At 32.1% G+C, this 20,295-nt stretch overlaps 1 protein-coding gene across 1 annotated transcript in view; it reads left to right on the top strand.

Annotated features, from left to right (window-relative positions):
- The window catches only part of LOC117109684 (adhesion G protein-coupled receptor L3-like), a gene marked incomplete in the record, with an annotated part of 71,675 nt that overhangs the window by 12,994 nt on the left and 38,386 nt on the right, over positions 1-20,295 (top strand). The window contains 3 exon segments of the mRNA XM_033252061.1: positions 6,541-7,023; positions 13,782-14,040; positions 15,140-15,255. Of these exon segments, the coding sequence (XP_033107952.1) occupies positions 6,933-7,023; positions 13,782-14,040; positions 15,140-15,255 (466 nt within the window).

The following is a 20,295-nucleotide window of genomic DNA, read 5'->3' on the forward strand; positions in this document are numbered from 1 at the left end:
CTTAGAGGCTTTATGCATGAAGCGCTATATAAGACTGATATTATTATTATTATTATTATTATTATTATTATTATTATTTATTATTATTATTATTACAGAGTATGTTTAGGCCTATTATTGTTTAGTCAATGGTTCCTATAACTGATCTATTTTCAGTGACTACAGTAATGTACTATACTGTATGATACTTAATTTAATTAATTAATTAATTGTACATTTACTTAGGTAAATACAACCTAATAAATCAGTAAATAATATAATAATAATAATTGTATACAACCTAAAATGTTCTACCATGGAGGAATAAAATCCTTCCTTCATGGTTCTACATAGAGCTGTTTGTGTTTGAGGCAGAAAACTGAAATGTATGCACGAGAGGCAAGTAGCTAAGCTGTTTGTATACAGTATGAGGCAGGTTAAACAAATTCAAGGATTTGGTGCCAGTATCTTACTTTACAAAAGCTTGTAATTTTTTCCTTTCCATTTTCTGCAACAATTGTTTTGACCCAAGGCCAGGCTAGTTAAAACCATGTTTAAAACCTGTTTTGTAAATTAGATAATCAGATCACTAGTGATATCATGTGTACAATTCTTTTAAGTATACAGTAGTTGTTTTGAAATGATATTCCACCAAAACAATTAGAAATTGGCCACTCTTTTTATTGACAAGAAATTGTTTATTTTTTTCATTTATTTTATTCATTTCTATTTTCTACTCATATACTAAACTTAAAATATGACAGGAAGTGACAAGGCCCAAAAAAAGTATACTTTGAAAGAGAACCCATTTTAAACCAAATTTTTTTATCTATAAGGCCCAATTAAAAATGATTAGTTTATCATAATATTGTTTGAATTATCTCAATCATGTATTTAGCTTTGAATATCAATGCACCAGCAAATAAAGCAAGTAATTTAGATTTAGTAAAAGAAGAAAATATAAAGCCTGATCCGTCCATCGTCAATTTAGCATAGATATGGTATGGTGATAAACTACTTTTTGGGGGGAGAGGGTGGGGGGGGGCAGGGGCCTAAACTTAAACTGTGGAGTGTTATTCATTAAATCTCTATTAAAGGTAGGTTTTGACCTTTCTTTGAACATGGAGGAATTAAAATGGATACCACTGTGACCACGTAACCCAAAGCACTGCAGTTGTTGAATGATTAATGATATCATCCTACATGTACATAACTTGTGCAATTAGGTGATAGTATGCCATTGAGTTCTGATAATTGGATCTTCTGCCTACAGAATTTTCTACTGTCTGGTATACTGTAAGTGAATTAGTTTACTTAATTGAAATTAGATTATTAAGCCATATTTTACAAGATTTGATGTCATACAATTAGTCACCAAATTGAACATAGCAAAGTATAATTCATGTCAGATTGAAAATTAGTATGTTTCTAATATATAAATATAAATATATGGCTATTAAATTATATCCATCTATCATTATTATGTACATTTTTTGGACTTAGTAAAAAAGTTTGTTTTCAGCAAAAATAGAGTAAAAATATTGTCATTGTTAGAAAATATATTTCTCTTAGACAGGCACTGCACCAATGTTCGTCATTTTGATGTCCATCCTTTCAGACTGCTCCCAACAACAACGCAGTTTTGCTCAGCTTATGAACAATGGGATGAACCATTTGTCTAATAACTATGGTATTAATGTTCCCAACCAAATCCATCTGTGGTATTTCCTCTATTGGTGAATTCATTGCAGTGATATCTACAGTCTGTAGTGATTAAAAATATATAAATAAGGAGGAATGATAATGTCACCAGCCTAGTAAATGAGTATAATAGCATGTATAGGTACAGTATATCTTATCATTGGTTTTGATATACTTTTAGTTAATTTTGAATTTTAAAAATTGTTGTTATATTTACTGTATGTACCAGGACTTTGAAAGCAGTGAGTCACAAAATGGAAGTTTAAATAAATAAATATAGCATAGAAATAACATTGCATGCAAAACCCAGATGGATTTTAGTATAAAGCCATCTAAGGCTCATCACTTTATATATAAGCATTATGATAGCATATTAACTAACAATACTGTAATCCACTAAATGTGACGTCCCAGGATGTTCATTAGTTCTAGCTCGATAAATGAAAAAATTACTATGTAAGAAGCAGAAATGGATTGGCAGGCACCCTTTTGTGGTACATGCAGATAGATAATACTGATGCATTATATGTGTGCAAAATCAAATTTGAAGTTTACGCTAGGCCTAATATTGCAGGTTTACATGACTGTATTCTAATAATTCTTTTATCTTGCTCAGTCTGTGGTCTGAGGCATATGACCCACATACAGTTCCCATGTTGACACTGTGACTTATGGTATTGGTATCCTGTTGGGGTTGTTGTTCTATTGATCTTTGGCAACTTGGAGGTCTATTATTACATACAAAGCCCATTGGAATTCCCCAATGCTACAGTAGTATGAACATTTTAGGCAGTGTAAAAGAATTTGTTCTGCATCGGGCTACCACATGTTTTTAGGGTCTTTAGGAGGGATCTTTCTTCTTTTTTTTGACTAATGGAAAACCTATGAATGGGCAAAATATTTTTATAGCATAGTTTAATATAGGGGGTGGCCATTCCAGTTTATCCTTGTAATGTATAGAAAACTCCCTGAATACAGTACTTGGAAGAATATTCTGACATCCAGGCTATTACTACGACCAAGTAACATATAGGGACAATGTGTTAAATGTTTATCAAGTAAGACCAAGCAAGGAGGTATAAAAATATTACCTCCTTGGACCAAGTAGCTTCAATCAATGAATTAGTACCAAATTCCACCTTTCACAGACATGAAAAACTAATTCACAAGATATTTTCTTTATCCATTCATTCAATTCTAGTTTATTAATAAAACATAATGACATCAATATAAAAAAAACAAAAACAGTGAAATGCGACAATTTACTTCAACTGTTTAACAAAAAACACTAAATTAACTACCTTTAAAATTTATATGATGCATACAATTGAATGAATTACAAGAAAAAAAGGACCATTATAATATCTGCACAAAAAGAATCACATAATTTACTTTCATTAAATTGTTGCAATAATACATACAAATTTTAAATAATTATATAACAAAAAATTGTATTCAATATTTCAATCGAAATATTGAATACAATGATGAGTCTTACTTTATTTGGAGTATATTTTATATAAGTTACAGTATATTAAACTTATCAGTATACCTACTAGTTTTTAGTTATCTTTACATCTACAAAGTAATAAAAATATTTACCGTTTACTTTTTGATTGACATACAGTAAGAACATGGTGTACCAGCACAAGTTGAAGAGATCTTTAACTGTCATACGACCATGTGTTAAATCTAATATAACATTGATAATTGTTACCTTAGTATGTTTGAATTCATTTATTTCAGTGCATTTTATTAATTTATTTCATTATATTTTATATCGATTATAAAGTTTATTTTATTTCTCTGAGCTTCTCTGATGGTGGAAATTTATGGTCATACTAATCCCTGATAAATAAAATTGTGAAATTTGAAGGTCATTAAATTTAAAAGGTTTATTTTAGTTCCTCCGGGTTAGCTATTTTAGCTATGAAACATCATGAACCTCTCATTTCTCAACAATATAACCGCTCGCTGGTCATTCCGAATGTCTGTTAGCAATGTTTTATTGTGACTTTGTGATTTTTTATGACCAATATATTCCTTTTAAAGTGCTTTTATTAAAGCTCTTTGGAAAACTAAGTTGCCATTTTCACTGTCAATATTTTGATGCATTGCTAGTTATTTGGATAGTACTGCTCATTCAACTATGTTGTGATTTACACTATTACTATGTATAAATATATAGTTATTATTGTAGTACCCATAGCAAATTCACTACTTTGATAAATAACGATGAGTTATATTTCCTCTAATACCCTACAGTATGACATATGAATGATGTTCATTGAGTAGTACAAGGCAATTTTACATTTAGAAGATACCTGTAGAACTACCATCAAATCAAATTTCTATTAAAATTTTCTGGAAATAGAATGGGCCCAGGGGCATAAAAGTTTTTTTTTTTAAGTACTTTATTTCTGTCGTTTTGTGCCCTTTTGACGTCAGCATAGTGCTTTTGCAAGCCGCAAATTGCGAGTTTTCTCATTGTCATGTAGCGGTTTGGCAAGCAATTACCACCACTGTTTTTAAATGCTGATGAACGTGTGGCACTTACAGAATATTGATGTTCTATACAATGGTCCAAATGTTTTTAAAAGACATAAAATACTTTACTAAAAATATTTCAAAGTCAAATCAAATCTAGCATTTCCTTTATTGTTTAAAACCCTATAAGGAGTGACAGTACAGTAAAGGTAGCAATTAAAGGTCGCCCTCTAATTAAAGACCACTTTTGTGATGGAGGTCCCTATGGACTTTAGCAGCTTGTCTCTAATTTAGAATAATAAAAATGTTATATGAGACTAGAGAAAAATGGTCTTTAATTGGAGGAGTCATTAATCAGAGGGAGACCTGTATTTACAGCGTGGGTCACCAAAAAGGGAATACTCTTAACATTGTTGAATAACATATGAACTTATTATTGATAAATAAAATTGGCCTAATTTACTGTATTAAAAACTATCATCATATGGTTTGTGTTAATTACCCATAGAACATGATGATGTCATTATCATATCCATGGGTACGGTGATTTCATATCATATCCTTATACAGTATTATCATAGGTATTTGGTAATGTGGATAACTTTAGCTGTATTCACATTAGCGGTTTCTGTGAGTTTGTTTGTTTTTTGGGGTTTTTTTTTACCTGAATGGTACATTTCAAGTAACAAAGGAGTTGTCAGCTGAGGTTTTTTTTTATTGAGGTTTTTTTTTTTATTGTGCAATGGGTGATTGATTTTTTTTTCAAAATCAGTGGTACTTTTGCAAGCATTATGATATGTGGCAAAGACGAGAAAAAACAGCGCTTTTCATAAATTTTGTTTCGGAGATAATGACAAAACATGTTGGAATGTCAAATTTTTTAAAATCTATTTGATTGTACTAAACTAAAGTTTATATATCTATATATCATACTATGTTATTTTCCCATTTGTTAGTGATTTGGTGTTGGTCTGTCACCTGAAAAATAGCCAAAATCATGAACTTTGATTTCTCAAATACTGTTTTTTAAGCAGCTGTGGCCTGCAGTATCTTTGAACTCCTGTAACTTTAAAACGAAATGTCAGATTTAAATTATTCTTTTACCATTTTTGTAACTTTCATTTTACTGCTTAACCCTGTATTAATAAGTAAAAATAGATTTTTTGGTTTGGCTTGTCTTTTCCAAGTATGATAATAATAATAATAATGAACTACTTCGTGATTCCATATGTTGTAACTTAATGATATCTAAGCATAGACCTAAAGATGTGTATTATATTTTCAATGGTTTGTAAATTTCTTGCTACATTTCACCTGTCTTGAGCATTTATCACGTTTGAGTATACAGTGGGTTGTTTGATGACAAACATTTAACAAACTTGATTAGATTATCTAAATTGTGCACTGTATTTCATCTGTATATCAATACTCAAGGCCATTCAGTATAACTCAAATTCAAAAGAACATAAACCACATCTTGTTCTGGTTGGTTACCTAGTAACGTTATTGATTCCTTTATTGCGGGATCATTTTGCGCTCTCAATTTCTTGCATGACAGCAGGGAAAATTATTAGCATTAATCTAGCTTTTGAGATCAAAGTCGGAAAATTTCAAGATGACTTCCTTTTGGCCGTTTATAATATTTCCAAAATGAATGAACAAAAATAGAAAAGCTTACTTTTGAAAGTGACTATAATGTCTGTAATTATATAGGTGTAACGTTTGGACTTTTAAATTGCACTTAAAAAATAGAAAAATATTATTTTTTTTTTTAAGTGCGATTTACTTTATGTGTATCGTATTCATTAAAAAATTGTTCATGATTGAAATGAAGGTTTGTGTACCAACTTTACAGTATATGTCACAGAAAGAAGAATAGTAGTAAGAATTAATGTTCATCTATGCTTATTCATATTAAAAACAGATGGCATCAACAGAATAATTTTCATGTACAACATTGATTTGTATATCAGATTGTATTAATTTTGATTGATTGATTGATTTAAGAGTGTTGAGAATTATACTAAGTAGGCCTATAACTGTACATCAGCTTCTATGACTTAAGTCAACATTTACAATTTGTGTTGACTGAATATCAATTAATTTAATTTTTCTTATCAAATCAATTATTTTATTCAAGGTGAAGATTGCTCATTGATAATCCTATTTAATTACTATGTTTCCCGTTGTTAATTTTTTTTACCTCTTGTATTTGTAAAATGATATTAAAATATGTGTGACATATATTACTCATTCATTGATAATTCACAGAAAAAATGCTTGAAGCAAAAATTTTACATAAACTTTCATTGACTTTGCATAATTTCAAGAACACATTTATAATATGAGATTATCTTTTTTTTTCGCATTCAGGTCGTGAGGTCAAGTCTTTGCCTATCCTATCTTGTCATCGTTTTACCGATTTCTGAGTGGAATTTAAGACTACTGATGTAGAAGAGCTTAATAGCTCGAGGCTTTCACTTTCGAACACAAGATAATCTTTGTACAAGGATCTTTTTGAAATCCTGTCCAATCTCTGCAATTATACTAGAATGTTGTACTTCTCACTACGTTTATGATGAACGGAGGAAGGACTGATGACATAGAATTTGATAAGTCGAACGGAATAACGCATATCTACAGTACATTACTTAAAATATGACTGTTGTCCAGAGCAGTTAAACTCATATATGAGGAGGATTTCAAACTATAAATTTTCGCATTTTGTTATATAAATATTGTATATTGGATAAATCATCTGAAAAATGGCTTCATTGAGTGCAATAATTCCATTGACTGTTAAATCTTGGCAGCTTGTTATTACTATAGCAACACTTGTTATCTTCCAGGTTGCAGGTAAGTTATTTTAATTGTTTAAAAGAATCTTCTTTGATGTGGTATGACCTTGTTGAACATAATTATTTTTGAAAGCTGTAAATTGCACAAGACAAGAACAAAAGATATTACTGAGGTCTTTGTGTAATATGCAATATGTTTCATTGTGTTAAAAGTGCCAATTGGTATTGTTTAGACAATTCAGAAGTTCAGACACCAGCATGACGTGAAGTGTTATGGCACAGACCCTGTGCACGAGGGCCTGTGGTTATGGTATGGTTCATCATAGGTTCTGTTCACTAGTCCAAGCAACATGATTTCAATCTCAACATTTATGCATATATTCCTCCTTCTGATAATTACTTCTGATAAGGTGGAACTTTTTTATACATTGTTTGGTGAACCTCCGACTGTCGATAATGGTGATTTTGAATTAAATAAAAATATAATTTAAAATTATTTTTCGCCAGTTCTGTAGTGTACACTCCACCACAAAAATGATATTTTAATAGAAAATATATATTTATTTTTATTACACCCTCCTCTCCCCTGAAATCTTCCAAACATAATATATATTTCTTAATTATATCAGTGATTGTATAAAGTTAAGGCATTTATCAATCTCATTACTACACTGTAAATATTCATCAATAACATTTTATTTTTATTTTCTCTTCCGTCAAGATGTTTTTGGCAAAATCATTTTGCTAAATAAGAAAATAAATTTTTATTTTTATTTTTTTACGCCCTCTGAAGATCTTTTGCAAAAAAAGAAATGTTTTTAATTTTAACTTGCTTGGAATTATAGTAGTGTCAAATTTTTGTTATTGGTTGGCCTATTTTAATTTTCACTGCAGAAACTAAACCAATCACCATCACCACCATCTATAAGAGAAGTAAAAACATTGTCATCATAAGAAAAATGTTGCCCTAATCGTCCTGCTCATCATTATCTGTAACAATACCAACACTGTTATCAGTTTAATATCACAATCACATCGCCAATCTCATCATCAAGATTACTGTAAAAAAAGAATACAGCACTACGTTTGACAAGGTGCTATAGTTCCTGTAGTGCCCCACATTGTAGACGTTGATTCAAGACCGTACTAGGATGTCGACAATTTGAATTTGCGTGTGATCTCTTTAATTAAATTTTGTGCAAAGGGCAATGCCGATATCGACTGTGAACAATGTTGGTTGCCCTGACCTGGCACAGACCCCCGGCCCCAAGCCAAATTTGTAAGAGGACTAGAGATTATTATTAATATTGTTATTTAATGATTGAAATCAAACATCAAATAGACCATGGCCAATTACCATTAACCTTGCAATAGTACTAATTTGTGGCTTATGTAATATAATGTTGGTCGCTGTCATGAGGAGGCCCTCATGGTAGGTTTATTTTCTACTTTCGGGCAATCCTGCCGCTAGGCAGTGATTGCGTTTATCAGTTTGCTCTTGTTTTTAAATAAAATCAAATAATAATAATTTTTTATTATTTTTATTATGATATATTGATAATGTTACTTGTTACTGTTATTCTTGCAAACTGTAGGACTTGACCTTACAAAGGTGGGTTCAATGATTGCATACAGTAACATTATTAAGTGTCGATGTGTCATTGTCGAAGAATAATTACCCTCAATTCTCCTTCTGAATCATCAGATTTTTATTATTTTTATGAACATACCTCAACAACCAGTATCAATAATAATAGCAATCGAAAAAAAAAAAAAAAAAAATCTATCCTTACATTAAAAGAGCATAATGTAAACTTTTGAGTTATTATTACAGTTAAACTTTTGAGTTATTATTACAGTTATAAAAATATTATAGTTTTTTCTTATCCCATTTGTACAGTCTCCTGATGGAAGTCCACAGTGTGGACGAAAGCTAGAGAATAAATTCTGTATTGTTAGTCTCAAAAGTGCTGCTGTCATTATTTCATATCACAATTGAGTAGTGTAAGTTGACATGTTGACAAGGCGAAGCCCCGCCCACAAAGTCACGAAAACCTTAGACAATGGCGGCTAGACTTACCGAGTTGGCGAACATTTTCTTTTCTATCAACCTTCTTTAAGAAAGAGAATTCATGGTAGGCGGTATGCAAATGAATCATATATTCATAGTGTTGATCTATTTCATAAAACAAGCGGGGAAATTGTTGTAAAAGCCTATATTTCGCTCCCAAAGGAAGAAGGAAAAGCCGCATTCAGTCAACTGATCAACTGTTAATTGCTGTAAACATGGGTTCAGAATTGTTTATTTGTGATTTGCGTTGCCATTGATCTTACCTAATTAATAATTCTTGATCACTGATCTACTGATAGCACCGGTCTAGTGAGGGCGTATTTTTCTAATATTAATTTTAATAATTAACACAAACAATTACAATAAACAGTGGTTTATAAATTGAACTAAAAGGGAAACTATACATGCAAAAAACACTGGGTTTTTTTTTCAATTTTTAATGTATTTTCAGGAAGCTTGGGTAACTTTGGGCAATTTTTGCTAAATCTTGGGTAATTTTGACCCATTCATTGGGTATATCAAAAATTGTGAGTGGTCACGCTGGTATATATAACCAAGCTTTATAGACATCTAGGCCTAGGCTCACATATGTTTCATGTTGACAACCAGCTGTCTAAGGAAATTAATCCAAGAAAAAGTTTTTGATCACGTGACTAAATGACGCTCGCCAACTAGTCGGTTTATCTGTCAATCAAATTTCGTCGAGATGTTAATTTGCTAGCATTGTGAAGAGCTGCAGAATCAAAAGATGAATTCATAGCAATGTTACAAGCCCTGTCCAGACTATCAAATTTTCTTTGACTCAAAACTGTTGTATGGCCATATATAGTCATGATGTGCCTATATATGATCATGATATGATGTCATCATGACCATATTTAGGCATGTCACATGTTTTTGTCAAATAAATTTTGATAGTCTGGACAGAGGTTTATTGAAGTGAATGCTGTACAACGTCTACCCCAATGCGCATCGGTCCACGACCAACTGTATAGCCATATCTAATATTGCAGGGAGAAGCAAAGTCAAAAGTATTCTTTATTCATCTGAGAGGAAATTACATTGCGCGTGGAGTGCAATGCTTATTTAAAGCCAAATTCCTGGCAAAATTTCAATCGTTAAGAAAAATCTTATTTTTATATGTGATAATGGTTTATAAATATAATACGAAATTGCTAGTTTAACTTAATTTAGATATTCCTATTAAACATGAAAAAAGAAATTTGATATTTTTTGTTTCACACAAAAAATAAATGCGCATGGATTTTTTATGTTTGATTTTGCGATACGTCTGCGAAGAAATATCGTAGGCACTGGAAACATTAGCCTATACAAAACTGCTAGGCTAGGCCTTGTTTTACCTCGATTTAGGTTCTGTTATCAGACATGAAAACGGCCGACATGGTATTTTACGTTGCTAGTACTGACACTTGTGAAATATAATATTTCATTGAAATTATTTCAAATTTGTTTCTGACCGAAATTTTGACAATTAAACAAACATATCTCAGGCCTATTCGATCAACCGCAGTGTGTGTACAAAAACTAATCTCATTAGAGAGGGCGCACTTTATTGACTGTTTAACAACTGTATAAAGTATACACAAAAGCCAGAGCATTCAAGCGGATGCAATCTACAACATCTGAATTTGCCTATTAACGAAGAATTCGTTGAAAAAATGGTAATCCTCTATGAAATGGTATCTATTTCTCATTTTTTTTTATCCTTTTGCGTAAAACTAAAATTTATGCCAATATTTTTCCATGGCTTATGATAATTAGAGTAATGCATTTGCATTTTCTCTAGAAAAATATTTTTTTAGTAAAATTTCGCCGGAATTGGGACTTTAATCAGAATTAAGCTTAGCAATTCTCCCTATAACGTTTTGTCATGGTTTATTTATCTTTTTATTAAAATGCCTGAGAAAATCTGTAAATTGTGTAAGACACTAAAGTATGTAGACCCTACATAAAAATATAACTACCAGTACATACAGTACAGTATGTATGTCACATTAAACAAGGTGATTTGGAGAGTTCTCAGCATGTGTCTTGTAGCATATTTCACTGCCACACCTTACTGTACCCTCACCCAAGTTGCATTTCTGTGCTAGCCAGCTCAGCAAAAACAACAGATGTAATGACGATGATATGGCTTTAGCTTTGTGAGGGCAGTGGTTACCTGCTGCGAATTGACCGGTCCAAATTCCTTACATTGAAATGGATCAGTTTATAACCTGTCGATTTCAGTGTGTTCCTAATTAACATTTCGTATTACTAAACCAACATTGCAGATGTAGAAATAACATCACACTGTTTTTATTAGATTGTGGTGAACTTTATTAGACTCATTCGTTTCTGTAACTAGATAATTTAGTGTGAAAGTGCTAGCCTTTGCCTGAGACCCTATTAAGAACAGATCTGTCATCCCTATTTAGCTTCTCTTTTTAAGATCACATTTCTGCTTTCTTCTACCAGAGCTGTTTAAAATACAAAGTAGTATAGAGACTTATGATCCACCTACAATAATAGTGAGTACAGGCTATTTGAAATATTGCTACCGTAACTTAAATGAGTATTTTAGACTCGTATCACAAAAGAAATTTAACAGTTCATCCACATGTTGATGGTGTTACTATGTTTCTTATATTTTTTGTCAGACTTTTTTAACACGTTAAAAGGTTATACAGTATTCTAGTGTCATTTATGATTAAATATTAAATGTACCAGTTGGGATACTCTCAATTCATTTCCCTTCTAATGTTGTTGCTTTGTACTTCAATCAATGAAATGCAAGTTATTTTCATCGTTAAATTACAATTAATGAGTACAATTCATCTTCACTTAATGACAGTAGATTGCTTCCCACTCAAAGTGTACTACATTGATATTCTGTAAACACAATTAATGATTATCTCCAAGTCCATTCATTACTGTACATCATCAAATTTAAATTATTTCCCTACATTATTGCTAAAGCACTGCATTTCTATTCTGCATAGTACTACATGCTCTACTATATATTGATTCAAACCAAAGCTGTTTCCTATAAACAAAACAAAAAAAATGTAGGGATACGAGACTTACACACCATATAAAACTATGTATATGATGTATATGATAAATAATACACAGATTTCCCGGGATATTCCTACTGAAATAACTTTGGTCTTCGCAAAAGTAAATGATACCTTGCTAAAGAATTGATGCAGACATGTAGTTCATTCTAAAGCCACCTAAAAATATCAACATCCTGGCCTCTCCCTACTTGTGATTGGATTTAATGCTACAGCTTCTCTGTTAGATTGTACTGCCATAAAGAAACTATTGAACTTTCAATTGCTATGTCATCGCATCATTAACCCACATGGAAGATTCTTCAAAATCAGTTGAATTATAAACATCCTGGCCTCTTACCACCTTTGATTGGCTGTGATGCTAATGTTGCCCTGCAAGCTATACATGAATACAGAGTATTGCCTCCTTTAACTCTTGGATTATCAAGTGCACATCACAACTTAGATCGTTTAAAAGTGTCTTGCAGAAAGTCAATATATGCAAATTACAATACATATCACTGGAGACTACTGTAGCAGCATCTCTTGTTCAAGTAGAATATAAAGTCTGCTCATCAGATTCTCTAATTTGATATTCAGTTCTGTAATACAGTGCTTTTCCAGATCTAGGTTTCTAAGATCTCATAAAAAATATTATTCTGCATTTTTAAATGAGCTTTGAACTTGCGAGTAAAGATTACTTCCATGCTTTTACTATTAAATTAACAGAATTTTCTGAAGATGAATCTATCTTAACGTTTATTCTATAGATAATTGCAGTTTATTTTACATATTATTTAATCATTTCCCTGCCCCCACTTATTGTTTTAATGATATGAGTATTTTTATTTTAAGTATTGGTACCAGTCAATATTTGTCTTAAGCCTAAGACACTTCAAAGTTAAGGCTTTACAGTATGTTTGTCCTCTTTAATTACATATTTTAGCGTGTGATACAAAGTCCAAAAACTTAAAAGTTTTTTGTTCTCATATTTTGTTTAGAATTTTTAAAGATGTATTGTCCCATGCTAAATACCCAAAAAATCACAAAAATATTTTTTTAAATTAACTTGCCCATTTTGAAGTAACATAAAAGTTATCAACTTGAGCATAGCAATTAGTGTATTTAAAAAATGTCTACCTATCAGTTTACAGGGAAAAATGATAGAAACACTTACAGTCACTGGAAGTGTTTCATTATTTTAATTATAATTATCCAGTTTATAAATCAGGGTGCACATTTTTTCAATTCAGTAATTTCTATACACAAGTTAATAATTTGTATGTTATTGCAAAATTAGCAAGTTGATTTCAAAATGATTATTTATGATTTTTTGACATTAGTAAAAGAAAAATCTAAGAAGAGTCACTTGGATGTAGGTGGCTGAATGGAGCTCACCGGAGTGTCAATCTAACCTAACAACCAATCAGAACAGGGCCAGGAATACATACGTACCTCACAGACACATGTTGTGTTTGTATACCTTTTTGCATTGTCGTTTTGTGGGACAGACCTTAGGAACAATATCCAAAGTGCTTAGCGAAAAGTCCATTACGATAGAATGTTGCCTGTTTTTTTGTTTTTTTTGTGTTTGTTGTTTTTATAATTGTGAAGTCATACTCTTCGTTTTTAAGGTACGGTCATTTTTCTAATTTCTTTTTACATACTGTACTTTAATTTCTCTTTCAGCTGTTCCTAATCGTGTCGACTTAAGTAAAGGGGTACCACAGCAACGCATCAAACGGAATCCAGGAGCAGGCCTTGTGTATTACTCAAGTGTTTGTGATGGAAGTACCATGGACCTACGGTGTCCAAAAGGCTATGTACTCGACATTGATCAAGCCAATTATGGACGCACGGATACAAAAACTTGTATCTTAGCCGGAACGCCTGAAACGAATGACCAGTGTTTCTGGATGCCCTATTCTTTTGATGTTGTTTCTAAAAGGTATAGTCTTTAAACATATTTAATAATATAATTTAGTTTTTTTTTTCTTGTATTAATTTAATTTGTAGTTAATTTGTACATTATACCTGTTCAGATTATCAAATTTTCTTTGACAAAAAATTGTTGTATGCCCATACATAGTCATGATGTGCCTATATATGGTCATGATGTGATGTCATCATGACCGTATTTAGGCATGTCATATGTTTTTGTCAAATAAAATTTTATACTTGTAGGCAAACTCAGACAGCATCATACATCGCAGCCCGACACAACTTGTTGTCGCGTCGAGTCTGTGTGAGTTGAATGCAGGTTAAACAAAATATAAATAAATAAGTAAAACAAAAAATAAATAAATATCACACCCATACATGGGCATTATGATGTCATAAGACACCCATATATAGGCGATTCACAGTTATTTGTTAATTCCATAGTTCCTCAGATGCCCATCTTGGGTAATAAGCCCACCCCTACTTTATTATTGCAAAAATATCTAATATTGGCTTTGAATGCAGTGTTGAAAAATTGCCATTTCATTGAAAAGGGGATTCGTCAGGTTATTTGCCCACTGCCAAAATTTGGCTCAGAGGAGGGTGGACTTATTATACTATAGGCACTATGGTACATAAACTTTCATAGAGCTAAAGTCCAGCCATTTACCTGTAAATTAATTACCTCTCTTTGGTGAAAATATGTCTAAATTGTCAAATTTTAGTGCAATTTAATAGTTTAAGCAAAATCTCAAAGTGCAAATGGCCAAGCAATAGGACATTACAGTAATTATAAACAAATGTGTTTTTTTTTTTGTAATATCTTCAAGCTTCTTCAGTTTGTTATCACAATGCTATAGATGTTTACATTAAATGTGAAAATAATTACTGTATGATATTAATTTTTTTCCATCCATCGTATGATTCCATTCTCTATCCGAATGACTCAACATCATCCAACATTGCCCATTTACTGTACAATAGTAAATCTAGTGGGATAGGAGAGGGAAACCGTGGTGGTTTATTATTTCCCTTCTTTTTAGTTTAATTCATCGTCTAAATAAGTTAGCAATGTGTATAAAATGATTTCTATTTGTAACCATTAGGTGTGACAATAAATCGTATTGTTCAATCATTGCCAATGTGAGTACATTTGGCGGTGACCCCTGTCCAGAAACTCGAAAGTATCTAGAGGTTACCATGAGATGTATTGAAAATCCTGGTAAGTTGTTAATCTGGCTGTTTGGCATGACAGCTCATGTCCCACAAAATGCAAGAGGAATTGAACAAACACCAGCATGATTTCAGGGCTGCACTCAGCAAAATCAATCAAAACCTAATTGTTTAACTAGAACTAACTATCCCTTTAGTTTTCCATTATTCCACTGGCTGTAACATTGTTTTTTTAGATTTATTTTCCAGCAGTTATAATTTTAATCAAGTACTGGTAGATTTGTGTTGTCTAACTTTCTGTAGATTGTGTCGTTCACTGTTTTTAGATTGTATTGTTTTTGTGCAAAATTATTTTTTCCTTAATAATCAACAAAAGTTTTACAGAATTAAATTTCTCTTCAATAATTAAGAAACCACTTTCATTCGGAATTTCTCTAGATTCTAGCATCTACTGTAGGTATGTAATTCCTAGATTGTCAAAACATATTATTCTTAGTAGGTACAATAGGCACCGTATACTGGTATAATTTCAGCACCAGAGATTATACGATGGACCACAACAACAGGTCCAAAGTCGCAGGCAGATGGTCCACATCCAACTCGGCCATGGTTGTATAAAATTTTAAGAATAGGAATCACTGGATGTCCAGAAGTGGTACTCGATCTCAGGCTTTAAAATTGCTTTTTCAAAGCAATTCTTCAATGAATGGATTTGGATGGATGGATTTATTTGGTGTAAACACCAAGGATAACCCAGGAGAGTCTGAAGAAGACTTATTTCCAGTGAGGTCTTTCTAGTGGTGATTGGGCAGTACACCGGGATACAAATCCCCTACTCTTTTCCAAAGAGTGTACTTTGTGATTTAACATGCACATGGGCCATAATGCACACAGAACCAATGGCTTAAACATCTCATCGGAAAGACGGTGCGCAATCATAGCTTGCATTTCAGACCTCAAACTGAAATATAAAGAGAGCAGCGATGGGAATAGCCGACCGAGCTAAGCCCCTAAACTGAAATGAATGGCTTCTCCCGTGACCAGCAATCCAGGGTTGCCTGAAGGGTTGCCTTTGTCCCTGGGTTCCCCACAGTGCCTTCACTGAACTGTAAAACATAACTTTTTGACATGTAATTTTGATATTTATAGTCAGAACTCAAAGTGTTTCATTGATGCTCCTCTTAGCTACAAAATAAGAATGTTCAAGCTGTCCGTTCATTTGTACAACACTATCTAAATGTCTAAAAAAAAAAAAATTTTCCCTCCGGCACCTAGCTTAATGCCTTACAATTCAACTCAAGACATAGAACGTCACAAAGTTCAAGTCTGTAATTGACGAGTCTAATAAAAATTAATGGGTATTAATAGCTTTATGTTAATTTCCAAACAGTGTCACCCTAACAGTCCAGCTGGTATGCAAGCATTTTGTTAATCTGTTAATGTAGCATTTAACATCTTTGTACTGTACTTGTAACAATCTCTGACTGCATTTCAACATCTTTGTACTCGCTAAGTTGAATTATCTGCTGATACCTTAATTCTTTGTCTAAGCCTTGATTAGCTAGATAAGCTTTAATTGGGTGCACTCTGCCTTCAGGCTTGTGGATGCAGAAATTAAATCATATAGGAATCACTTATGTAGTGTACAGTACCTGATAGTAATGGATGCTTTGTGGAGGTCAGTTTTAAAAGTCTCTACGGTTAAATTTTAGTTCTATTTTCAATCATCCACATAACCTATTATGTGATTCAACCAGTAGACGCCAGCAGGAACTTCGGCATCACAGAACCCTCTCAGAGAAACCTGGATCCCATATTGGAGAAGAATAAAATAATGCAAAGCAAATTTCTTGTAGGGCCTAATTGTGTTCATTACATGACCAATAAAATAAACTTCTAACTTTAAACTTTGAATCAACCATTTTGTCTGAACACTGCTACTTTGAAGCTTGAACTTTGAATTCAACTGTCTTGTCAGAAAACTGCTTTGAAAAAGCATTTTTTATCAGTTTTAGTGTGCACTTCCGTACTTATTTTTAAAATTTGCCAAACTCATCCCCAAACTGGGGCTGAGGTGATATCCCAGTTTGCGACCTTGGACCCCTCACCAGGAAATCAATAACAAAAACAATAGTTCTAATTGCACAACTGCGTAATAAACAAGATTCCATATCTGCTTTTTGCATGGTGGAGGCACTATGACATGGACAATGCTGCTGTGTGGCACTCTGCTCCACCCGATCCTGGCACGGTGGCACTCTTGCGAGCGTTTTCAACCGGATGTCGGGAGTGGAGTTGAATAGCTTGGTGGTTAAGATGCTTGCTTTCCAATCCCAGGGTTATTGGTTCAATTCCAGTCAGTGTTGCATGATTTTTTTCTCACGACCAAAGCAACTCCACTCCCTAAACCTCATAATGAGATTTAGTTTGAAAAGCATCGTGCGTTTATGTTTGTCTTGTGCAAAGGATTGTCACCTACAAGTAGGACAGAGATATAATTCACTATTGACAATCCTTGGTGCATGAGTTGTGTGCCTAAAGAAATTTTTAAAAAAAAGTCTTTATAATTGTAAGAGATTCCTTTCTAATAAATGAATCAATTTTAATTGCTGCAGAACATGTCTCAAAACTCCCATAATGATCAAGCACTTTGTTGTTTTTTGTTATGTGACACTATAATCCATAAATCTTGAAAGTTTCTTTGACCATGGGAGAATAAATTCATGATCTATAGTTACAGTAGATTACTGTAGTCTTATCTAGGTATGTCAAATGTCATCTGCAGTGTTTAAATTCAACTGAAATTTGTATACATTAAAATAAACAACTTGTGCTTTATCTGTTAATTAAAGTATTGGTGTGAATGCAAAGAAAGTAATTAAAGTGTTGAAATATTATTATCATGTGATCAGAAATAATCAAAGTTTATTTATATGACTAATATTATTTTACTATTTACTGTGCTGTAGATTTATTAAATATTTAGTTTGTATAGTATCATAAGAATTCTTGAATAAACTGCTTTAAAAAATGTATTCATATACCGGTACAAGTAATAACCAATGTATAATTTGGGTTTTCTTTCATGAGGTGAGAGTCCTGGTATTTGTGGGATTTGAACCCAGGACCCTGGATTTATAGGCTTGAATCTTAACCACCAAACCACAACTGTTCTCCCTTATAAGCCTCATGTATTAATGTTCTTTTGGCCTAAATGCTACTCTCATTTATTTCTACGTTGCTATGTCATGGCACAACTAGGCACCTTTTCTTTAGCTAGTAACTTACCTCCATGCTTGGCTATAGCATTCAGGACTTTAACAGTTAAACTACAACTCATAACTTTTTTAAAATGTGTAGCATATATTTAGCCATATTGACCACTGAGTAGCATTAATGTGTAAAAAATATGTCTCATGTTGCTGATGTCAGTAACGAGAGCAGTTTAATGTTGCTCATTTAATTTTTATATATATATATATATGCCTAGAGTTAAATTTATTTAATTTTAATTTATTGATTTATATTTCAATACTTTAAGTATATTTTATGCAATCTTCTTTATGTTTTTTATTTTGTATTTTTTATTGTTTTAATATTAATCACTTGAATTGAATAATTAAAATGCTACTTGAGACATAAATGTGAGGATATGTGTCATATAGGATCTAATGTGAGTCAGCAAGCTGTGGTAGTCATATGTTAAATTTAATTATTATATTAATATTATATACTGCTGAGTACCTGATCACATGACCTACAACATAGATATCTATTCTTGTACTGTTTGTGTTACATAGAGAAGCACATGTTAAATACTCTACCGTATATGAATTGCAGGATACAAATACATGGTTAATAATAGAACCGGTGGAAAATCCGGAAAACTTTTCTCTCTGGATTTCATGCTAAAGGAAGTCTCGCACCTGTAAAATGGAAGTAGTAAACATGGATGTCTCACTTGAGAGTACTGTATAAATGTTATTGATTTAAGATATTCCGAAAGGAACACAGCAAACTGGTTATTCTAAATCATGGAAATATTGGTTAAATTTATATTTTGGATGCTAAATTTTGAATCGTTCTTTATTCAGGAAAAGGGAATTAAAGCGCATTCCAAATGGGCTGTTTTGAATCATGATTTGATGCCAGAAAATATCAGTGAATGTTTGTTTAGCCTACTTCTTTAGCAGCACCTTGGAACAGAGTAATAAATGTCAGTGTGGCCTTGGTTTTATAGGAAACAGATAATTTCCATTTAATGTAGAAAAATTTCTTATCTAACCCACAAAATGATCAGATAGTAGGAATTTTGCTATAGATTTTATGAAAATCAAAGTAATTATCACCAACTTGGATGCTTACAATACTTCAGACTTTATTGTGTTTGCCATTTCCCTCTTTATCCTATAGTATCTTCTTTAATATAGCCTCTTCTTGATTGAAAAGTGCATTTAACTTTACAAGTTTGGTATAGAGCCAAACAACACTACAGAGTAACACAATGATTTACCTTTCAACCACATGGCTGTCTTCATCAGGTGAATAGACAATCAAAAATATTCTTCTATTTTCACTTTTTTTGAAACTCAATTTCAGGCCTCACTGATAGATAGTAGCCTAATTTAAATTCATTATTTCTCTGAAACCATAAATATTTTGTTTTAATTGATTCCAATATTATCGTTTGAATCATAAGTTAAAAGTAGAAAGTACAGTATTTATACTTATCTTACTTGGTATAAGCAACACATAATTAAACAACTAAAGCCTGCATTTTTTAGGAAGGTCAATCAGACAAATTTGTTTATAAAAACTTTTTTTGGATATTAATTTCAAGCATCAGTAAAAAGTTAACTATGAAACTGTCTTCTCTTTGTAGTCTTTGATTTATATTTAATTGAAAAGTATTCAAAATCTGTTTATCGAAACCTTGACTTCCTTCATAATACAAGTGAAATAAAAGTATTGTGCTCCGATTGTGTAAGAGCTGGACGCTCTCCACACAAAAAATAAATGCGGATGAATTTTTCATTTTGATTTTGCGATAGGTCGTGAGAAGAAATATCGTAGGCGCCGAAAACATTAG

The sequence above is a fragment of the Anneissia japonica genome, unplaced genomic scaffold (genome assembly GCF_011630105.1).
Source record: "Anneissia japonica isolate Jap-2015-1 unplaced genomic scaffold, ASM1163010v1 scaffold287772_len198928_cov201, whole genome shotgun sequence".
Classification (NCBI taxonomy): Eukaryota; Metazoa; Echinodermata; class Crinoidea; order Comatulida; family Comatulidae; genus Anneissia; species Anneissia japonica.